The 23,565-nt window shown below is 42.3% G+C and overlaps 1 protein-coding gene across 5 annotated transcripts in view; it reads right to left on the bottom strand.

Moving 5' to 3' along the window:
* Positions 1-23,565, bottom strand: part of SYNE1 (spectrin repeat containing nuclear envelope protein 1) — a 472,714-nt gene that overhangs the window by 235,970 nt on the left and 213,179 nt on the right. For 4 of the 5 annotated variants that reach the window (XM_039529938.1, XM_039529933.1, XM_039529934.1 and 1 more), the window contains 14 exons: positions 23,365-23,515; positions 21,558-21,716; positions 20,117-20,299; positions 17,550-17,651; positions 16,583-16,786; positions 14,926-15,133; positions 14,233-14,366; positions 13,327-13,532; positions 12,221-12,376; positions 10,638-10,929; positions 10,005-10,177; positions 8,810-9,119; positions 5,835-5,999; positions 1,306-1,662 (listed from right to left, as the gene is read on the bottom strand). In XM_039529938.1, coding sequence (XP_039385872.1) covers positions 1,306-1,662; positions 5,835-5,999; positions 8,810-9,119; positions 10,005-10,177; positions 10,638-10,929; positions 12,221-12,376; positions 13,327-13,532; positions 14,233-14,366; positions 14,926-15,133; positions 16,583-16,786; positions 17,550-17,651; positions 20,117-20,299; positions 21,558-21,716; positions 23,365-23,515 — 2,800 coding nt within the window. The remainder of the gene's footprint in view (positions 1-1,305; positions 1,663-5,834; positions 6,000-8,809; positions 9,120-10,004; positions 10,178-10,637; positions 10,930-12,220; positions 12,377-13,326; positions 13,533-14,232; positions 14,367-14,925; positions 15,134-16,582; positions 16,787-17,549; positions 17,652-20,116; positions 20,300-21,557; positions 21,717-23,364; positions 23,516-23,565) is intronic. The other variant, XM_039529936.1, reaches the window with a different exon arrangement.

Genomic DNA, 23,565 nt, shown 5'->3' with positions numbered 1-23,565 from the left:
TACAATTTGTACACAGTATAAATATTAACAAGCAACATTTTGAAGTCTCTTGAGATTTTAAGGAGTTTAATATTTGTTTTTTAATACAAAATCTCTGGTAATTACTGTATGTGTGTTGATAATAATACAAGGTTAAAAATAGTATGAGCCAAGGGGAATTTTGCATATTCATACCCATAATATTTAAAGTAGTATTACAGCCTCATCAGACCTGCTGCTGTGCACTGAATGCTGCATAGTGGTACTGTAAATCTGCATATCAGAGGGGAATTCTGTGAAAGGGGAACTAACTAAGCAGGAGATGGAGATTAATAATCTCAGGTTAAAGGAAGAACACTTCTGGAAGTTTTAGAACATTTCAGATCTTCAGTGAAGGAGTGATAGTGCAAGCAGTACATGGCTCTCTCACTCTACTAGGACTGCTTTGGTGCAAAGCTAGCAGAAATTGAAACACTCTGCAACCTTTTTGGGACATATAACCAGAGCTTTGGAGCTGTGCGCCGGCTCTGCTCCAGGCAAAAACCTGCAGCTCCACTGCTCCGAAGCTGCTCTGCGCTCCAGCTCCAGGCTCCGCTCCAAAGCCCTGCATATAATATTCACAGTTATAATACAGGAATCTTTTTGCCTCTGCTGTGGAAGATCGGCTTGGAGAGAAGTAAGAAGGAGAAAGCGTTTCGACTGCCTCTCTCTCTGTCTTGAAGTAGTGCTGCTGAGCTAGTTAAGGGAACAGTTAACAAGTAGACAATAGCTTCTAAGTCCTCTTCTCTAAATATACACCGATAGTTTATAATGCACAACGCCAAGATGTTCTGAGAAATGAGAAGAATAAACTGGCAAAAAGCAAGGATTAAATACAAGGAAACATGATGCCTGTGATGGCTATCTGACCTTACGGAAAACCACAACATACAATACCCATTTCTGCAATCATTTGCTTTTGTGGCTTGAAATACTGAGGGATCTTGAAGGAAAACTCAAAACTAGCATTCACTGGTGTCTGCCTCTGCTGAAAGGCCCTGTTTTCAGTGTCGGGAGAGCTGAGAAACATATATTATGCCTTATACAATGGAGGCCAAAGAGAAATGTCTCCATAAAAACACTGCACACTGTGACTCCTTTTTAAAAAGTTTACAAAGTCATTATTAGAGATTTCAGCTTTGAATTTTATATTTAAAAATGTATTTCAAGGCTTTCTACTTTTCCTATGCCCGTGTATTACAGTCACTTGCTGGTAAGTTTTCTTCAACAGAGTATCTGTATATTTACAACCAAAAAAAGGATTAGAGAAACAGAAAGTGGCCTTACTTTTTCTTGGTGCCAGCATTCAATTATTTCTTTATCAGTTTGCTTGCCATCCAGGAGGGTCAGCTTTTGAGACCAGGCTGCAAGAAGCATGGTGAACTGTTGCAGGGCCTTTTCCAGCTGAGCAACCTGTGCTGTGAACTCCTGCTCCGAGGAGGCCATTTGGCTAACTATATCCTCCAAGTTGTTTTGGGTTTGAAATATGCTCTCTTCCCACTGCTTCCAGTCCGCCCGGAGGGCCTGCATCTCTGCATCTAGCAGTTCGCACCCACTGGGAGTTGTGTTCTGTTTCACTGCAGGAGCCAGTGTCTCCACTCTGCTTAGGCGGCTTGCACCAATCTGCCTGGAATCTATCAGCTCCTGCAATGGAACATTGCCATGGTAACTGAAAGTGCTGTGATTCACTACAGCTGGAAATCTGAACACTTACAAATGGAGGGCAGCACATTCTACTGGGAAGTAACAGCCAGCATTTTGTGGTGAACAAAGCAGCAGTTTCAACAAAACCATTTTCACAATACCCACACCATCTAAAAATGTAAGTGAAAGGTTAAAATAAAATTAAAATAACAAAGCAGACAGAATGCTTTAAACAGAGTGACTCTGCAGGTAGTAGACTCTTAAATTTTCAGAAGAGTAGAAGAAAAACAACTTTCCTTAGATAACGCAAAGAAGCTTTTTTAGACTAAGACGGGGAAAAAACATGTTATCTTTAATACAATAAATGCTAGTGTGTAGCTGATCTCAATTGTTTTAAGGACATATAAACAGAAATGTGAAGTGCAGAAGGAGTGTTTTGCAATTCTGTCCATGATTTGTGATGCACCATTATTGGCTACACAATTTCTTGCTTTCCGTGAGACAGCATGTTGTGTATATTTGATTTCATACATACATGTGAGATCACATGCTGTGATAGGGACTATAAAAGACCTCTATAACCTGGGGGGATATAGCATGGAAGAAGCAGCTCTCTAAATAGCCATCTATGCAGTATATGACCCTAATATCAATAGTACTTGAGTGCCCCCCAATCATTCATGTATTTATTCTCTCAACAGCCCTGTAAGGTAGGGAAGAACTCTCCCCATTTTATAATTGGGGAACTGAAGCACCTGATAGACCAAATGGCACAATAAGGCTATGACTGGGAACTGAACCCAGGACTCTTTGTCAGTCTAAAAACCTGCTTACCAGACCAGCTTCCTACACTTTGCCTCAATCTAAAACTCCTCTATGAACATCTGAAGTGAAATGTTTTGACAGCAAATATATGTGAACTCTGCTCTTATACTGCATGCAAGGATACATAATTTGCTCTGGAGTGTATAAACACATTGACAGGCCCTCAGGGATTCAAGGGGGGCAGGGAGCGTGCAAGGAGACTCCCTCACAATATGGGCCCCATGCATCAGCACTTCCCCAGTGCTTGGAGAAGTGCAGAGATCGATCTCCCTGTGCACCCCAGGGCACACATTGCCCTAACACAGGGGTCGGCAGCCTTTCAGAAGTGGTGTGCCGAGTCTTCATTTATTCATTCTAATTTAAGGTTTCGTGTGCCGGTAATACATTTTAATGTTTTTTAGAAGGTCTCTCTCTATAAATCTACATATTATATAACTAGTGCTGTATTGTAAAATAAACAAGGTTTTCAAAATGTTTAAGAAGCTTTATTTAAAATTAAATTAAAATGTTGATCTTATACTGCCGGCCCACTCAGGCCGCTGCTGGTCTGGGGTTCTGTTCACCTAGGCCACTGCCGCTCAGGCAGGGGCGGCTCTAGAGATTTTGCCGCCCCAAGCACGGCAGGTAGGCTGCCTCCGGCGGTTTGGCTGCGGAGGGTCCGCAGGTCCCGTGGCATCGGCGGACCCTCCGCAGGCAAGCCGCCGGAGGCAGCCTGCCTGCCGCCCTTGTGGCGCCGGCAAAGCGCCCCCCACGGCTTGCCACCCCAAGCACGCGCTTGGCGTGCTGGGGCCTGGAGCCGCACCTGCGCTCAGGGTTCCATCTGCCGGCTCCTGACAGCTGGGATCCCAGCTGCCGGATCCGCTCAGCCCGCTGCCAGTCTGGGGTCCCGGCCCTGCCCACATACAGTGGGTACCTACCTTCTCCCTGGTTCTGACCCATTCTCTTCCTCTCTCTGCACTGAGCTGGGGGTGGGAGTGCACTGAGCACAGGGCTGGGGGTGAAGGGCCAGGAGCTAGAATGAGGGAGGGGGCTCAGGGTTGGAGCAGGAGGTTTGGGTGTGGGGCACTTACCTGGGCAGCTCCCATTTGATGCGAGGGGTGCAGGTGGGAATGTGTGGGGGGGTTCAGGAGCTCCTATTTGGTGCTCAGGGTGGGGGGGTGCATGCGGAGGTGGGGGCTGCGGATGTGGGGGGTGCAAGAGTCAGGGCACAGGGCTGGGGGCACGTGAGGGCGGTGCAGGTGTCAGGGCAGAGGGGGGCTGAGTATATGTGGGGGTGCCAGAGTCAGGGCTGGGGTCGTGGATGGGGGTGAAGGAGTCAAGCAGAGGGCTGGGTGTGTATGAGGGATGTACAGGGCTCAGGGCAGGGGCCTGGGGGGTGTGCGGGTCTCAGGGCAGAGGGCTGGGTGTGTGTGGGGGGGGCGGTCAGGGCTCAGGGCTGGGTGACTGCCCCCCTCAGAACCCGCAACCGCCCCACTCCTTGGCCCCTGACTACCCTCTCCTGGGACCCATGCCCCTAACTGCCCCCCAGGTCCCCACTCCGATCTAAGCCTCCCTGCTCCTTGTCCCCTGACTGCCCCCCCTAGGACCCTACCCCCTACCTGTCCCCTGACTGCCCTGACCCTTATCCACACCCCTGCCCCCAGACAGACCCCCAGGTCTCCCATGCCTATCCAACCGCTCCCCGCCCCCTGACAGGATCCCCAGAACTCCCGACCCATCCAACCCCCACCTGCTCCCTGCCTGCCCCAACCCCTCTCCGCACCCCTGCCTCCTGACAGGACCCCCAGAACTCCTGACTCATCCAACCCCAGCTCCTTGTCTCCTGACCACCCCCTCCAGAGACCTCTCCACCCTAACTGCCCCCCCGAGGACCCTCCTTGATCCCTGTCCCCTGACTGCTCTGACCCCTATTCACCCCCCATCCCCTGACAGACCCCAGGACTCCCATGCCCCATCCAACCTCCCTGCTCCTTGACTGCCCCCTCCAGAGACCCCCCCGGCCCCTAACCACCCCACCTCGGATCCCACCCCCATCCAACCCACCCTGCCCTCTGTCCCCTGACTGCCCCCACCCCTTATCCAACCCCCCTGGCCCTGGACCCCTTATCATGAGGCTCCAAGCAGAGCCAGATACGCTGCCCCGCAGGACCGTGCAGCCCCGCCCCTCAGAGCATTGCGCGCGTGGCGGCAGGGCTCCAGTTAAGTGGGGAGCGTGTCTGCCTCCCTGCGGAGACAAATACTGCCCTGCGGGAGTGCACAGTCCCGAACCCCAGAGCGCTGCACACGCGGCAGGACTCCAGGGGAAGGGGGGAAGGCGGGGGAGGAGCTGGCGGTTTGCTGCGCTTGGCTGGGCGCTCCAGCCTGGGAGCACGGACCCCGTGCCTTGCCACGCCGGGAGAGTGGGGCCATTTGCCCACCCCGTGCGCACGCATATGCTTCTGCTCCCTGCCCCTGCGGGGGGAGCGGAGGGCAGAGGAGAGCTGGCCAGGCTGGACAGGATATTTAATGGCACGCTGGAGTCCCAGCAGGCAGCAGCGTGCCATTAAAAATCGGCTTGTGTGCCGTCTTTGGCACGTGTGCCATAGGTTGCCGACCCCTGCCCTAACAGGACAGGAAGAGATGTGGCAGAGGGGTGGCCCTGCCCTTGTCTCTGTTTCCTCTCCATATAGCTCTGCGGATGGGGCAGGCATTCTCGGAGGACCAGGGTGGTGCAGCCTGTGTATTGGCCCATTAAGACAGTGGTTCTTAACCAGGGGTCTGCAAGCAGGTTTCAGGGGGTCCACCAAGTATGTCCAGTGTTAGACTTGTTAGGGCCCAGGGCAGAAAGCTGTGCAGGACTGCAGCCCGAGCCCCAGAACCCAGGCCTGAAATTGAAGCCTGAGCAATTTAGCTTGCTGATGCTCCTTGTGGTGTGGGGCCCTGGGCAACTGCCCTGCTTCTTACCCCTTAATGCCAGCCCTGGATTTTATATTGAGAAAAACAGTTGTGGCACCGGTGGGCTGTGGAGTTTTTATAGCATGGGGGAGGAGGGGTGGCTCAGAAAGAAAAACGTTGAGAACCCCGGCATTAAGGCACAATTGCGCTCTGAGCCCACTGAGATGCTGCTGCTTCCAGTGTGAGCCTGTGACTGAAGACCTCCGTTTTGGTTTTACTTAAACCACAGGCACAGCAGCTGAGAACAGAGTTTGGCATAGCAAGTGCACTCTCAGCTCAGTGAAAAGTAACAACCATTTCGAACAAATAAAGGGAAACAGTATCTTTAGATCCCACAGCACTTCTGGCCATGTCCTGTTTTAGTGCCCAGGGACAAAGTTACAGGTAAAACCAGTCCAGTTGACTTTTCTTACGTTAATTTTGGCTAGTTTTTTCTGTATGGCTGATGTATCTCCAGACGCATCTGACCAGCGATGCAGTTCTTCCTTTGCAGAATGGAGCCAGTCTGTGAATTCGTGGATGGCATCAAGGTATAGCAAATGGTCCTTCACAATATCTTCCACTTTCCTCATTTTCTCCTGTCAATCACATGGAAAACACTCATTTGTGCACTTAAGGAGTAGCATAATCTTTGGTTTCTCCTCCCCTTCCGTTTGTAGTGCTGTTTTGCATGCCGTTTGCAGGGCTGCCTCCAAAGTATTCTTTTTAATAATTGCCTTATAAACTATCTATAGTAAAGAGCTATGTTTTGCCTGGTCCTCCCCTTCCCCATTATGCCTCAGCATTAAAGATGTGCACAGTTTGGTTGAGGAGAGGAGAAACTAGCTTCCCCAAAGTTCAGGAGGAGGGGAAAGTGTGAGAGCAGAGCCATGGCCCTGCTTCCCTTCTGCACCAGCCAATAGGGAGGCTGTAGGGAGAACACTCAATATATCCTTTCAAAGGATGGCAAAGCTGCTGCTGTGCTGATGCAGCATGTAGACCCAGATAGCTCCCTTGTAGACCCAGATAGCATTCTGGTAGAGTGAGCAAAAGTTGCCACTTTCATGTTGTAAATAAGCAACCTGGCTTTCACAGTAAGCCAAAAACCAAGCTTATCCCATTTCACTGGCTGTAGTTTAGATGCACAGTCTGGCCTATCCTCCAAAGTACTTGCAACCCCTCCCAACTTGGTATTGTCCACAAACTTTATAAGTGTACTCTCTGTGCCATTATCTAAATCATTGATGAAGATATTGAACAGAAACAGACCCAGAACCGATCTCTATGGGACCCCACTCAATATGCCCTTCCAGTTTGACTGAACCACTGATAACTATTCTCTGGGAATGATTTTCCAACCAGTTATTCACCCACCTTATAGTAGCTCCATCTAGGTTGTATTTCTCTAGCCAGTTTATGAAAAGATCATGTGACACAGTAACAAAAGCCTTACTAAAGTCAAGATATACCATATATAGGCTTTTATATTTTATATAGGCTTGCAGAATTCAATTTTTATTTATTTAAAATTTTCACAGTTGGGCAAAATTATGGTGTTTAAAGGATTTTTTTATTTAAATTTTCAGTTGTGTGAAGTTATGGGAGTCAGACAATAACTATTTAAAAACAGTGGATGTTGAGATTCATCAAGTTAAAGCTTTATAACCATTAAAACACGAATTGTCAGCATCACATGTCAAAACATACAAAGTAAATATCCTTAAATAAAACTGTAACAAGTTCTCAGCCAGCATTTTTTTTATTTTGCCTATCTGTAAATTTCTATTATTATTGGTGGAAACATGTTTTCATTGGTTTGCCTGTGACTGGTGAGTCTATCAACATTTACTAATAAATATTTAATCCTTCCAAGCCTAACCTTATGGAAAATGTTATACTGCTGGCCCCTCCTTATTAAATTGAGTAAATTCCAACTTGAGTACCTCTGCTGACTGCAGCTGACGCATAATGGCATGGGGAGAGAGGTAGTCTCTCAGACAGGCAGGTCCCAACCCATTTAGGGTATACAGGGCAGAACAGAAACATATATACCACTAAAAGCCACTCAGGGATGAAACGTGTCAACTGTGCTACAACGTGCTACAACATTACATAGCTTCAGGACAGGAAGGAAAAACAAAGAAATATTGTATCCAATAAGAAACTAGTTCTGTGGCCTGTATTATGGAGGAGGTCAGACTGGAAGGTCACAGTGGTCCCTTTTGGCCTCATAATCTACACATTTATGAATCTATTGATTACAATCCAACTTTGCCTCCAGGACATTGCAAGGAAGGTGGGGAAAAACAGAAGACCTCCGAAAAATTGGTCCAACGCAAAGAAAATCCTTCATGATCTAAAAACAGACGATTTGTCAGACCTGCAGCACTTTAAAAAAACACAGCTCCTACACTACACCTGAGGGAGGGCAGCTAGCAGGAGCAAGAGGCTTTTGAAAGGCCTTGGAAAGTATAAATATGGGTGCAGGGGCATACAGGAGTCAATTAGCTAGCCTGGGTATTCACCCCCAGCCAATGGGAAAGTGGCAGACCTGAGGGAGGGTGGGCTCCCCCCTTTGCCACATTAGCCCCCGTGCACACGCACACACACTCTCTCTCTCTCTCTCTCTCTATTTGGGCATTAGGTTGCATCCCCTGCAGTCTGTCCAAGATCCCTCCCTTGGTGAGCTTGGGGGAGAGACATTGGCAGAAGGGGTCCAAGAACAAACAGTTTGTATCCTCTTTCCTCGGAGACCATAAAGGTGTGCCCTATGACATACCTAATATTCAATGGCCCATAAAACAGATACTTTCATCTTCATCTTCTTTATAGAAATGTGTTTTCTGTTCATTAAAGCAATTTGTTCTTCTCTCATGCCTGTGTAAAACACGCCCCCCCTTCTTTCCCATACATACACAAGTGAAACATGATGGAAATAAATGAAAAAGAAATAAAGTTTAAAAAAAGGAATTGCAGAAATAACATTGTATATAAGACCTCAAGCTTGAAATATATGGATCTCATTACTCAAAATTCATAAATATTCCATCTGATAACCCCAGTTTCCAAGGGAAACAAATTGTTGCATCCCAGTGAATTACTGCAAATTAAATTAGACTCTATCTTAATAACTGAAGCAAAAAAGCGAAGAAAACTTCAACACTTACATGGCTTTTCATGCAAGTAAAATTATTGAAATTGAGTGTCAGGACTGCCCTCTGATTATGTTTCAGCATAAATATGCAAGCAGTATGTTATTTAAGATGTGGTTCTTTAGTTTCCTTCTATGTTGATTTTACAGAAGTGAGTGTAAATATGCTCATTACTTGAAATGGAACTGAAATCTTGGCACAAGCTCATTTAATAAAACAAGTATGTAAAAGTTTGCCTTCTCTTATGAGGCATTTACCTTGGCCACAGTGGTGATGTCACTAAACTGTGTTTTCAGTTCCTCTTCAGCTGCTTCCCTGATAGAAGCATCCTCAGTTTTCTCATATAGTTCCTTGGCTTGTTCAGTGAGTCGATGCAGATCACTAGAGTGATCCTCTATATCAGAAACGATAGCCTGGAAGTGATCCAATTGAGAAAACTTCTCTTTCAGACCAATCTGGGTCTGTAAAGGCTGTTCAATTTTGTGATCCACTGACTCCAACCACTGGTCCAGCTGGCTTTTCCGCTCCAGATGGTCATTCCACTGCCTAATCACAGACTCCAAACAGCTTACATTAAAGACACAAACACAGATACAGTACAGGTCAGAAGTCTTGCAGGCCTTAAGGAAAACCAATTCAGTGGCTCTATAATACTCACCTGAGGAGCCCCATGGAATAGTGTTCCACAGCCTAGCACACTGACAGATGTTGTTCAGTATGTAACCCCTCTTTCACTAAAACTACTTTCACTAAAAATAGTATTTTGTAAGAGTCAAATTGCCTGAAATTCAGTTGTGAAAATTTTCACAAACATATTTTCAGAATTTCACACAGCGCCAGAACAATGAATTGCAATCAAAAAGTTTTCATTCACCATTTTACTGGTAAGGTGATATTACCTGTTGTAGCCCAATTCCCTCTTCATAATTGTACTGAATACAGCAATTACATAGTTGGGTAATATTGACTAACTCCAGACAAGGAGGTGCTCTGCAAGTTTCACATGAAACTCCTATGTACCTTAATCCTGACTCCTGAATAAAAAATATCCCTTGTCTCAAAACAATAATAAAAAGTGCAGCAATTCGGTGATTATTGAAAAACTGACAATTTTTGACTACTCAGTTCTAGTCCTCTCAGTCTACCAAGCACACTGAGCTGTGAGAGTTTTCTTATTGAGGGAAGTATTTTTGCAGTGACCAGTTTACACTGAACTCTGAACTCAAGCAGAGGAATCACCACATTGTCTTTCTCCATATTTTTTTTTTCAGATAAGCACTTCTAAATTACATTTCATTCTGGGCCAGATTCTGCCAGCATTACTTACTTCGAGCAGAACACTACATTTCAAGTAGTCATCAGTGGAACTACTTGCAGTGTAAGGTACACATCGCTGGGAGAAAGGATGTCAGAATCTGGCCCTATGTTTAAAGAGAAACACAGTGAGTTTACCTCTGACAGCTCATTGAAGTGTTGATGATGTCATTCCATACATCCTTTAACGTTTGTAGCTGGGTCTGTATCATCTTCTGCCCTTCCTCATTACTGCTTCGAAGGGCTTGTTCGCCTTTACCAATGGCCATGTTCAACTTAACTTCACCTTCGCCTTTCATTAAAAGGATCTCCTGTGCAGCAAAAAGGATCACATGTATCAAATCCAACCATCCAGCAAACATAAAGGAAACCTCCGAGTTGCTACTCCTCTAGCAATATTCACCATTGTCATTTAGTTCATTTACCCCTTCTGCACCATACTCCTGTGCATCTCTAGTCAACCTGGACTGCCTCACTGTAAGCTCGAAAGCTTGCTTCTTTCACCAAGAAAAGCTGGTCCAATGAAAAATATTACCTTGCCCATCTCGTCTCTCAATTTATATTTATGCAGAAGTGCTGTAGCAGCAAAGCATAAAAGCATACAAGTGCCATCTGGTGCCTCCTAAGGCATTTACCTATTTTGCAGCAGCTAATGAATAGCTATGCCCTAAAGTTGTATGACTGTGGCAGGAAAAATCCCTCTGTTTCCATGAATTAAACTCTAATGCAATTTTGACCTGATGTGCTAGCTCATGTAGCCTTGTGCTTTACCTGAATTTGCATCAGTCGCCTCTCTAATGTGGCTTTGCTGCCGACAGTGCTCTCTGCAGAAGCCAGCTTATCTTGAACATCTTTCACCCAGGACCACATACTCTGCAGTGCTTCCTCCAAGGCTTGATGCTCCTGGAGTGCAACCTCACATGTTCGCAACTTCTCCTTGACAGTTTTGACTAGGTTTTGATAGCTGGTGAGGTTTTGCGAAGCCAGACGTACTTCCCTACCAGCACCATGTCCTTCTTCATTTAAAGCTTGAGCCCTCTGGGAAAGTTTAGCAAAGGATTCTCTAAAAGAAAGATTTGGGATTGACAATTAATTTTAGAAACCACTTGAACAGTTATTGCCATAGTGATGATGGAAAATTACTTAATGCTGCCAGCATAACCAAGTTTGACTGCAGTCAGACAACTCATAGCTCCTAGAAAAGTTATCTGAACAAAGCCAAATTTGAGTGTATAATATATTGATTTAAAGTAACATAAATAACCGTAATGAGGGCCTACACTCTTGCTTTAGCAATAACTGTTTGGTGCCAACAGTAATCAAGCTAAGAGCAGCGATCAGCTCGTTCTAATTGTATTTCCCATGACATCCACGTCTATTGATATTGCCAATTCCTTCTCCAACATGTAATCTATCTTAAAATATTTATCTGGCTCCCATTACAGTAGTATCAGAGCACTTCACAATCTACGAGGTAGGAAAGTATCATTATCCCCATTTAACAACCAGAGAAACCAAGACACAGGAAACCAGAGCTAAGTGACTTGCCCAAGGTCACACAGGAAGTCTGTGCTGAACAGAAAACTGAACCCAGGTCTCCCAAGTCCTAAACTAATGCCCTAGCCACTGGATCATCCTCCCTCTTGTTCCTGTATGTACTATGTTGAAGTCACATCAGACAAAAACCCTGCTGGAACAGCCCTGGATGGATGGATGAGGATCGAGTAAGTGCCTTCTTTTAGTATACTGTGAGATTTAGCAAAACAATTGAATAATATTTTTTCTACCTTTTCCAACAAACTATAAAATGTTTGCACAACTACACAGTATACTAAAAATGGCAATTACCTCGTCGTCCACTGGCTGATTCCCAACTCAAGTAGGATTCCATGGATGGGAGGTTTCATGGGCACAGTGCCTGGCGGGCAGCATATGAGCGTGCAATCCAAGTGGAACTGGATGCCAGGGGGCAAAAGCAATAAAACAAAAAAGTTTTTAAACGGACAATGTGATGACTATTACATTAATGTGACTTTTGGGGGACATCTAAACCATATTGCTAAAGCTGAGGGTGCTGTGCTGTAGTGCTGTGCAGATCATCTTTACTAACAAAGTTACTTCAACTCCCCTTAAATAGAAATGAGCCTCAGCCATTAAGTTTGGATCCAGATTCAAATTCAGATTTCCCCAAAGTCTGGAACGGTTTGAACGCAGCCTCTTGTAAGTTGTTCCTCAGACAAACTGCATCCTCCAGCACCTCTCTCTCATACTACCCAGTCAGTTCATTTAACTATGGCTGAACAGAAGGAATAAAGAATGCTGGCAACAGGACATTAGAAAAGGTGTTTTTATACCTTGCAGCCAGTAACTCTTCAAGAAAATTTTCCACTTTCTGCACCTCATTTTTCTTCTCTGGGATGTGCTGTTTGCTCTCTCCTAGTGCTTCAGTACTTATCCTTTCCTCCATTCCACGGATCCACAGGGTCAGTTTCTTATGCTGATCCTCAAAGCTACAGAACAGAAAAGTATCCCTTTAAAAGCAATTCCTAGGTGTGCAAAGATACTATTGAGTTTATACAATATAATGCATACCCAGTAGAGCAGAAAAGCAGGCTGGATACCACTTTAATTTTTAGTGAATGAGAGCGTCACACACAGCATATGTCTGCAGTGACTACTAATCTAAAAATACTCAGCAAGGCTCTAAAAATGTTCAGCAAGATCATGGGAATTATGGTGTGCAAAGAACCTTCCAAAATTTAAAGTGACAGTGCTTGTATTTGTTACTATATTCAGTAAAGATAAGGAGCCTTAAAAAAAGTCTCTCCAAATCTTGCTTGTAATTAAAATTTAACCCAAGATTTTATTTTTTTTTAAAAAGATGTCTACAATTAGGCTCTTAAAATGAGACTTAGGCACATAAACAGTGGCCAGACTTTAAAAAGTATTGTGCACCCAACAGATCCCATTGAGGTTAATAGGAGTTTCTGGATGATCAGTATTTCTGAAAAATAAGGCCATGGATTTAGGAGTCTACTTTAGTTTCCTATTTTTGAAAATCTTACTTCAATGCGCATGCAGGCACACACGAAATTTCCATCTGATCTAATCTTGCTGTTTCATCCAACTACCCATTAATACTCTTCCTGTTACATTAGCAGTAAACATATTCTGAGGTAATAAATACCTTAGAGCCTTTGGCTTTTGAGTTTGTTTAATCTAACATACAGAGCCCAATTGTTTCTCCAAAATGATTAGCAGAGATGAATCTCTGAACTTCTCTCCAGAGGAGGGGGTGAACAGGCCCATAGTTATTACTTCTTTAACTGCAAGTTTTAATCTCAAATCATCATCTATATCCTCACAGTCTGAAAATTTAAGCATTCACTGTAGTGCCCCACCTCCAAGCCATTTTATAATAATGTTCTGCAGCACATCTGGTTCTGTTGAAATAACCCACCTTCCCAGTTCTAAGGCACAGTCTTCCAGAGCCTCTTTATCTTTCAGGCATTGTTTCAGGAACCCCTGGAAGTCCTGGTGTGACTTTGCTATCTGCTCCTGGATACTGCTCACAACTGGTTTGGATAAATAAGCATACACATTTTCTCCTTGCTTGGAGACAGCATCTAGTTTGTTCTGTCCCTCACTAATCGAGTCCAACACTCTCTGTGTGAGAAAAGAGTACAGGTTAAACAAGCAGGATTAGCCAATAGCTAAGGAAGCACTGTATATACTAGGGATGACCAGACTTCTCCAAGAAGTTCAGAGCCAATGTCTAGCAGTGGAACTGATTACAACTGGACCATTTTATTAAATCTATGATGGATAGAATGGACAATTCCTGTCTGTTCCCAATACATCCCCAGCCCTTTCTGCCTGTTTTATGTAATTTCCAAGACTATGGGCAGACATTTTAGGGATTAGGGTTATTTACAAGAATTGGAGCAGCGTTTGCCCTGTTTATGCTCTTTTCCATGACAGATCAAGGAAGTCCTAATATATCATATCATTGTATATCTCAATGAAGGAGTGAGCAATAAAGTGTGGAGGAGTGGGAAGAAGAAAGAAAGATATTGTAGGGACAGATAGGAAAGGGGTAAGGGTCAGAGTGAGAGGAAGACAGAGACAAAGGAGAAAATAGGATATAGAAATTTGCAGAGAGGAAGCAAGAAGAGTTTGAACAGAACAAAAAATCCCACAAGCTGAAATACATTTGGTTGGCATCTTTTGGATGTGGTACAGTAATTTATTGCTATTTGGAGCCATTTTGATATTTTCTTTCTAGAAAAAATGGATTTGTCAGATTTCTGTAGATATAAATTAGATAAGACATGGATGCAAATTGCCAAAAGTAGCTAATTATCACCTCTTGATTTGATATCTCTACCTGCAAATCATGTAGCTTTGCTTCTATGGCTTTGCTGTCCCCAGACCTATCAGACGACTCTTTTACTGCTTCCTTCACACCAGAAAACCACTCCTGGAATTCCTGCATCGAAGCTTTTAAAAAGAAACAGAAGATATGAACAAGTTTCCAAAAAGGCATTTTACACTTGTACAATCCAAAATACCAGTGCAGATATCTTATCATCCCTCATTAGGCGCCTGATCCAAAGCCTGTTGGAGCTAAAGGAAAGACTCTTATTGACTTCGGTGGCCTTTGCATCAGGCACCATGAGACTGGCCTTGGTGATAGACTATATAGAGCATTTGTGTCCTATAAAGAGATGTTTTCAGGGGGATTATAATGGGACTAAGTGGAAGATGAGAAACACAGGAGGATTTCATCAGGGAAGGCTGAATTGGAACTCCTGTCATGAGGACTGCGTGTATTAAATGAGGTTGAATTTTGTTTTTGTAAATCCTTCAGTTTGCAACAGACGTTGAAACTAGCATTTGGTGAAAGCACTTTTATGAAAGTCTCTATACAAGAACAAGAGTGTAACTGTAAATGATGTCAATGGAAACTTTCCACCAACACTCTCTGGCAGACTCTTCTGAGGCAGTCTGATTCATGGCTGCAGTCTAACGGCTCATCTTAACAAGCACTCAGACTCACTGAGGATGTGTTTCTCCAGAGAGTCCTGCATGCTGGCCTGCGTTCTGGAACACAGTTGGGTCACAGCTTCATACTTCTGTATCAGTGAAGTGACACTGCAACCCAGAGTCTCCAGTTCTACTGTGTGGTACTTGCGGCACAGGCTATTGAGATTCTCCTGAGTCGAATCGATGCTGCTCTGCTGGAGCTGAAGCTCTTTTTGTGTTTCCTAAAGGATAAGATTGCATTGTCAGTGTGACACGCCCAGCTAAACAAAACAGCTGCCTATTTCCTCTACTTTCCTGCTCCTCTGCCCTTCATCCAGCCACTAATTGCAGCTACCAAGAGCACTCTGCAGCAAGGAATTTGTGGAGGGAATTGAGGAACAGGGTACTGGATTATACAATTTCCTGAAATTTCCCAACTGAGATGGCTCCTAGAGAATGTCAAATCAGCACAGAAAAATAGCTCTTTTTAGCATTCACCACTGTCATTTTTTTAAAATATACTTTTTCAAAGCACAACTGAAAATAATGTTTATTTGCAGTCAACAGTGAGGGTTCATTTGGGGTACAATAGAGCTGTGTGGAGAAAGATCATTCCATTAATGGAGGATTTTGATATTTCAAAATTTGGTTTCATTCTGCTTTGGAACAAAAAAACAATTTTTTGGACATTTTCCGTTAAATGAGATGGAGCTCCAGCTCCAGGGCAGTCCATCCGGTGGGCTGCCCCAGAGCCATGGACTCTGGAAGCACTGGAGTCTTTGACTCCAGCTGCTGAGGAGCCAGGTGGGCAAGCTGGCAGAAAAGCAGATCAGTTTCTGATCAAAACCTGCCTGGCTGACAGGGTTTCACTGGCCCCAGTCTGTGTCCCATCAGAACTTTATAAAAATCAAACCATCTCTGTAAAACATTTCTATTTTGACAAACTGGCACATTCCAGCAAAAAAATGTATTGTCAGCATTTTTCTGCCCAGGTCAAAGGTACATTAGGAAAGCAATGTGAGTTGCGAGTTTGGGAGAGAGTGGGAGGATCATTAGCATTGCCTTTACCCATCTGGGGAACAGCATACAAAGCTAAATTTATATCAAAACTGAAGTTTCATCAGAATTGCTATTTATTTACACCACAAAAACTTCCATGCTGTTTGTCATGATATGGCCATGCGTGGTAGTCAGTATTCATGGAGAGTCTAGGATTTAGATAGCGAAGCTGCTGCCGGTGACAACTGAGGTGCATTAGGGCAGAACCTAATATTATGCTGAGTTCTATCAGAGCTATTAGCCCCTTAATTGCTCCAAATTCACAACAATTAGAAGGGCAAAAAACAGGATAGCATATATTCTAAAGCAAAGCCTGAAAACAGTTTGATGAAACAACATTAGTTTCTGTCACAATAAAAGAGACTGCTATTCATTTCATTTCTCCAAAAGCTTTGCAATACAATGAGAAAAAATGAAGATCAGAAATGCTGTTCATTTCTTTAAAAATATGACTGTGTGTTCTTCATTGATATCCTAAAGTATAAAAATAGATAGTTTTAATCTGATCAGATTAAAATTAACATGTACATTTTAATAAATTGACTGCCATTATGACCAATCACATAAAGCAATGCTAGAGTTAAATACAGGAGCCACTATGCAATAGAAAGTTTATCTTCTGTAACACTTACCTTCACTTTACCTAGGCTCTTGGGATCCTGGTTACAAGCACAGTTTAACAGTGACTCTTCTACTTTTGTGAGCCAGTCTGTCATGTGATCTATAAACTTTAATAACTGCATCTTCTGAGCACTGAAATCTTCCAGTGTGTCTTTTGCTGTCTCAGACATTTCTTTGGCATGTTCCAGTTTTTGCCTTAAATCTGCTTCTAGGAACTAAATCCAAAATTTCATACATTAGAGCACTACAGTGAATCACTTGGGCCTAATATTGTAACTGATGGGCAGTTCACATGGTATAACAGATGGAAAAAAAGGAAAGTGAGATGTGAGGCCCATTTTTTTTTTATGTGAATGGAAACAAATATTTAAAGTAAATGAAAATGGCAGACACTGAGGGTGAAATCCTGGCTCCACTGAAGTCAATGGAAGTTTTGTCATTGACTTCAGTAGAGCCAAAATTTAACCCTGAATGAATGGCCATCCAACTCTGAAAAAATTAAAAATTTAGTCTCCCTCTCTGCAGATTCAACATCGGAGTCATTAAACAAAATGAGTCTTCATCTGAATCAGACCTCCAAAATAAAAATAAAAAAACAGTAAATGGGGATTCATGGTTCCTGTTTTGGCCAATTTCTAATAATAATTAGTCTGATGCACTGATTCTAATCCAATGTGCTGTTTCTTGGTTTTGTAAAGTAGGCCAACATAATTATGCTCCACTGCAACACCACTGTTCAAATAAGAAGCTATATCTAAATTCAGATGGAGGCAAGTGCTTATAAAACTTCAACTTCTCTGTATTCTACAGTATTTTGTTCAGAAACAATGTCAGTAACTAATTTAGAACTCTCTCAGTAGGAAGAAAAATGATCAGAATAAGAGCAAGTGTAATATGTTCCCCCAAATAGACAAAGGCTATAGAAGGGGCACAATTTCAGAAGGATACAGATTGTGATGAGTGACACCTATATCTTACCTGAAGATCTGCAGTTGACTCTTGACTATTGGTCAGTTCTTTGAGATCTGAAACTTTTGAACTAAGCTGCTCCAACTTCTGTCCTTTATCTATAACTTCAGACTGTAAAAGAGAATGTAATAAATATTTTATACTGATCATAAAGAGCTGAATGAAGCTATAGGTAGGTGCTTAGTAAATAGAAAGAAAGAAAGAAAGAAAGAAAGAAAGAAAGAAAGAAAGAAAGAAAGAAGTTTAGCTATTCAAACACAGTTAAACATCATTATCCCTCGGTTTCCTTGTCTCACAAAAATACTTCACTTTCTTCCTTCTTTATATTAAGTTCAGACATTTCACTAAAAAACCACACAGCTCATTTTAGAATTTAAAATGATTAACAGCTTGAGTCTCTGAAAAGTGGCTCAGTAAAAATGGGAATGCCTTTGTTTATGAGACTGGAAAAATTTATTATGGTCATTAGGTTCCACTTAATGGAATAAAGAGTATAATGCACAACCCTCTGTTTTTTATTACAGAGAACTGAGCTCTGAAAAAAAGTCAAATGCAGAACTAAATTCTGTGTTGAAAAGAGAGTTGAAATAGGACTGCTGCCTTTTATTCACTGACATGTTAGGATCTCTAGTTTATTCTATATATTTCGATGAAAATTCTAGAGAAACATTTTATTTCTCAAAAATTACAGAGAAAACTCATAACTTTCACTTTGTAGTTTCCTGAGATCTGAAATACCAAACAAATTTTGGATACAAATATGCATGCTATTTCAGGGAACATTAAATTAACACAGATCTCATTGATTAGAAGAGGTACATTAAGAGCTAAATTGTGGCATTAAGGTGGTGCAGAACCACCTCAGCAAAAATTCCAGGAGGCCTTGTGCTTCAGGGATGGACAATGCCTTCCAGAGCTCCTGAGACATGCAGATGCTGTGGCACTTGCAAAGTGTGCTTCTCTCTGTGCTGCTGAGACTTCTCTATTGGCTGGTCCAGATAGGGGGCAGGCGGGGGGTGGGGTGGACTAATGGGCTACAGCCCTGCTCACTCCCTTGCAGAAGCCAATGCAGAGTAGTGGTAGCTGTGCAGAATTCCTGCATTCCTTGAGTGTAAAGACATCCACTGTACTCAACTCCTGTACAGTTCTTGAGCTCAGTTTGTCCCTTGCACACCTGAGGCCTGGGCACAATCTGGTTCCATGCAAAATCAGTTTGTTTGGCTGGTCCCAGTGAGAAATGGATACTATCGAATACAGTTTTAATGTAATCGAAGCAAATACATTCCCTTTGAAGCATTTAATACTATCTACCTGTATTACTAATACAAACTTATTATCTGTTTAATACACGATCACTATCTTTTTTATTAATTCCAGACGAAGTAGAAGAAGCCCATTCTACAATGGACCTGCTGTATATTTTTGACATAACACTGTTCTCCTAAATACCCATAGCAAGGGAGTGCTGTAGAACCACAGCTCCTTCACTTTTCTAGGATTTAGAGTCTAATACAGTGAGTGGCTCTCAAACTTTATTGGTTCACATACCACCTTCTTAGAAAACTGTTGAGAAGTGAACTAATGGGCCATCAAGCTCACATGCCACCAATGGTCACATACCAGAATTTGGGAATCTCTGGTCTAATGTATTAAATCAACTCTTATTTAACAGCCCATTCGAGACAAAAGGAAAAGTAATGTATTAGAGTATTATTAATGAATGTGAATCTGCTGCACTTGCTGTTAATGCAGGGTAATCACAGTGTCACAGAAATGGAGTACTAGTGAACTTCAACACTGGATCCACCACCTGCTGTGTGACTAAGGCATAGCTCTAATAAAGTAATGAAACATTCCAGATATGCAGAGAGATTTACCATGGAGTGAGACTTGCAAGAAAGGCTGCTGCAAGGAATCAGCAGCAAAAGGGATTTGAGGCACTCAAACCAATTTAAGAGTGTCCACGTAAGTGGGCTTGCTCTTATTTTACTAAATTAGTTTCTGAACATATTGAGTGAAATCAGAGCAAGCCCAAATAATTTGCCCTTTACTCTTCAGCACACATCACCTTCATTGTATCTACAGGAACAACTGACTTTTAAATTGGGATTTTCAAAAGTGCTCAGCATTGGCCTAACTCTATTCCTATTGAAGTTAATGGTAAAACTCCCATCAGCTCCAATGGGACTAGAGTAAAGCCAATGCTGACTGTCTCAAAATCCCATCCTTAATTTTCTGACAAGACTAATAAAAGGAGGCATGGTTACAAGAAAGATAATGACGGAGTTTAAATGCAGTTTAATGCCAAGGTACATCAGTATTAGTTCTGATACTAACAGACAGTCTCAAAAAGAGGGTGGGATATAGCTATTAGATTTTTGACATTCTCCCTAATGGGTTGCTATGTTTGGTAATAGTGTAACTGAACAAAAGATCAAGAAGAAAAAAAGCCAGATTCTCGGCTGATGTATATCGGCATAATTTCACTTACTTCTGTGAAGCTATGCTGATTGACACCAGCTGAGACTCTAAATTAAAGCATTTCAAACATTTGCATCATTTTTTTTGGTAAGCACCTGAAATTCCTTCAGGAAGGCCTCCATTTTCTGGCTGCTGTTCATGTTGCTGATACCTTCATTCAATTGAGAGATGGCATTACTGCACCATGCATCAATTTCATCTCCAATGGTGAGCACATCATCCCATAGAGACACGCTTACACTCAACTTTTCTACATTGTCTTCAGTCCTCTCTGACACCTGTTGGAGAGGGACAGACATCAATATCTTTAATAATTAATTTCATATTTCTTTAAGCTTGAACCAATTGCAGGAAAAGTAGCTCAGAAACAACTGGAAAACCTAACCTCGGGTTTCTTATTTTACAGACAGAAACACATTCAGAACAGCAAGACTTCATTATCTGCATTTTAGGTTTATTTATTGTAAAACTGAAATAAACCAGTACATGCCAATGCCTGTGAATGTGTATACTTTGACTAGGGAAAGAGTCGCAAGTGGAATTAGCTGAACAAACATCCATTGACTTTAAAATGTGTTATATTGCTAGAACCCCACCAAACATTGAAAATTCACCTTAGAGCCAATTTTGATGCATCAAAACTGGTTCATTAATAGTGAGGGATGAAATGGGTCCAAAAAACCCAAGTCTCAAACCAAACATGAACCTTCTTTTAGATTAACTCTCTGCGCGCGCGCACACACACACACACACACTCACTCTCTCTCTCTCTCTCTCTCTCTCTCTCTCCTTCCCAGCTTCTCTTCTTTGACTACAAATAAGCATCATACCTCTGCTTAAACCCATCTAGGGACCTCAAATGGCTTAGCAGTCTCAGCTAAATAGGCTGCGGTTTTCAAAACTCATGAGGTTTGCAACTAACCTGGGGTCAGGAGGTAAGTAGGGAGCAGTTCATCATGCACGCTAAGGAATTTTTCATCTGAGAAAATCCCAAATGTATGGTACAAGAACAGAAAAGAGCAGCTCACTAAGAGCTTCAGAAGGATTTCAAACCATAAGGGAATTTGCAAATAAAGTTCTATAGATATGAAATCTTAAAATATTACATTTTGTAATATACGATGGGCCACATACTCAGTTGGTGTAAATCAGAGTACCTGCATTGACTTTAATGGAGACTCACTGATTTACAGCAGATGAGGATCTGGTCCAAATTTACACATATTTCAGACACCAACAGAACTGTGCACTGGTCTAGTTTATAGTAAATTACATCCAAATAGTCAGTTCCTCATAAAATGCCTTTTTTAAAATCTAGTAAATGTACCTAATATATATTTATATGAGCACATATTGTAGGTATAAACCAAACCCCAAATACTCATGATTTAGCCCTCTGAGATTTATTCCAAAGTCACCTTTAGTTAAAAAAAAAAAAGTATTTTCAGTTCCTAAGAGAAGCACACACATTGCAACATATTCTCGGACTGTAAACTGAGTCTGCCGTATGAGAAAAACATCATTCATTGTCCTTACATCCAGCCACTTGTCCACAGTACTGTTCATATCTGTTTTCACCAGCATGGGATCACAGTTATGAATTCTCTTCAGCTCTGCTAGCAAGTGTTTTCCTTTATTAGTGAAGGCATCCAGCTCTTTCTGCTTGTCATTTAGTTCATTCTTGACAGCTTCATGCTGTAAACATAAATATTTCTTTGTTTAATGCAGTCATAAATAAATAAATAAATAAAAATTCAGCTCCCCAGCCATCCACCTCTAGAGACCTAAAGTCATTGAACATATGGAATGTGTTTTATAGTTATTCTAGTTTCTTACTAACAGTTGTCGGTGTCACTAAAGACAAGGCAATCTATAGTTCTTGGAATAAGTGGAATAAGAAATTAATGTTCTGACAGTTAAAATACATAAGTGGTTATGCAATAAGAGCTAATGGGCCTATTACAGGACTGAGTGGGTGAGGTTCTGTGGCCTGTGATGAGCAGAAGGTCAGACTAGATCAGGGGTTCTCAAACTGGGGGTCGTGACCTATCAGAGGGTTGCAAGGTTATTACATGGGGGGTCACGAGCTGTCAGCCTCCACCCCCAAATCCCACTTCACCTCCAGCATTTATAATAGTGTTAAATATAAAAAAAGTGTTTTTAATTTATAAGGGGGAGTCACACTTATAGGTTTGCTGTGTGGAAGGGGTCACAATACAAAAGTTTGAGAACCACTGGACTAGATGATCACGATGGCCCCTTCTGGCCATAAAGTCTATGAGTGGGAGTTACAAGATCTGAGTTGTTTTCCCACTCTGCAATAACTTGCTGTGGGACCTTGGGCTAATAATTTACAAACTTTCCAAGCCACCATTTTCCCACCTGCAAAATGGGGATAACAGAAACACATAACAGTCATGCAGCATAATTCACTAATGTTTGAAAAGTGCTTTGAGAGCCTCAGACAGACGTGCATGTAGAATGTGCTGCAAGTGAGGGTTGACACATGCTGGCATGGCTGTATGAGGAATCTTGCAAACTCCTGCATATGTTTTTTTGGCCAATGTTGTCAGGAGGTCATTGTCATAAGGCTTATATTAAAAAATGTTACCAGCAACATCAAAATAAACTAAACAGAAATAAAATAAACCCTTTGTAAAATAGACGTAGCACTATGAACTAAAAGTCTTCTATGCAACAGTTTGTGAAGTTATAATTCAGAGAACTTCACTTTAACAGGATGATTATCTGAATTATAATTCCAGATACTATGATTTTTATAAAACATAGCCCATAAAGAGGCATGTTTTAGTATTGTGTGTTTTATGGTGCTGACTACTAAATATGAATGAGGATTTTGCAATATATCCACTACAAGCTTCCCATCAGAATTAACACTTTCTAATGAATGGAGAGAGTTTAACTCAGAACTTACTCTCAAGGCGGGTTGAGGCTTAAGAGTGACTTCAGGCTAGCAGAATTGGAAATTTAATAAATGTAATTCATGAAGTGTATGGAATATAGGGAACCAAAGTCCTTGACACTTTTCCGTGTCCAGTACTGTATCAAAGTAATCACTTTGGAGAAACTAATCCACAGGCGCTGTCTTTCCAAAGTGTCGGGGGATGCTCAACCCCCGGTTCTGACCCAGGCTCTGTCCCCACTCCACACAAGGCCCCACCCACCCCGCCTTTTGGGAGATGATTTGGCACCCAATACTGCAAGGAACTTTAAGCAAGGATCAGAGACCAACTTCTCTTCAAACAGAAAAAGAAATGATTCACCAAATTTGTTGAAACCGAAGATCCATTCAGTTATTTTTAAATGAAAATATCTGAATTACCTTTGATAAAGCCCTTCTGATATCCTCCTGATCCTTCAAAATGGATTTGGTCATAGTCACGTTGTCACCATTCTCTATGACTTTAGTTACTGCCGATTTCAAACACTGATATTCTTTCATCAAATCAACCAGGACGCAGCACTGCTCCTGTCTGTAATGGAAAATAGCTGTGTTGAAAGAATGGTGTTCATTCTGACATTT

This window comes from Mauremys reevesii, linkage group 3 (genome assembly GCF_016161935.1).
Source record: "Mauremys reevesii isolate NIE-2019 linkage group 3, ASM1616193v1, whole genome shotgun sequence".
NCBI lineage: Eukaryota > Metazoa > Chordata > Testudines > Geoemydidae > Mauremys > Mauremys reevesii.
This window is presented reverse-complemented; position numbering and strand designations above follow the sequence as displayed.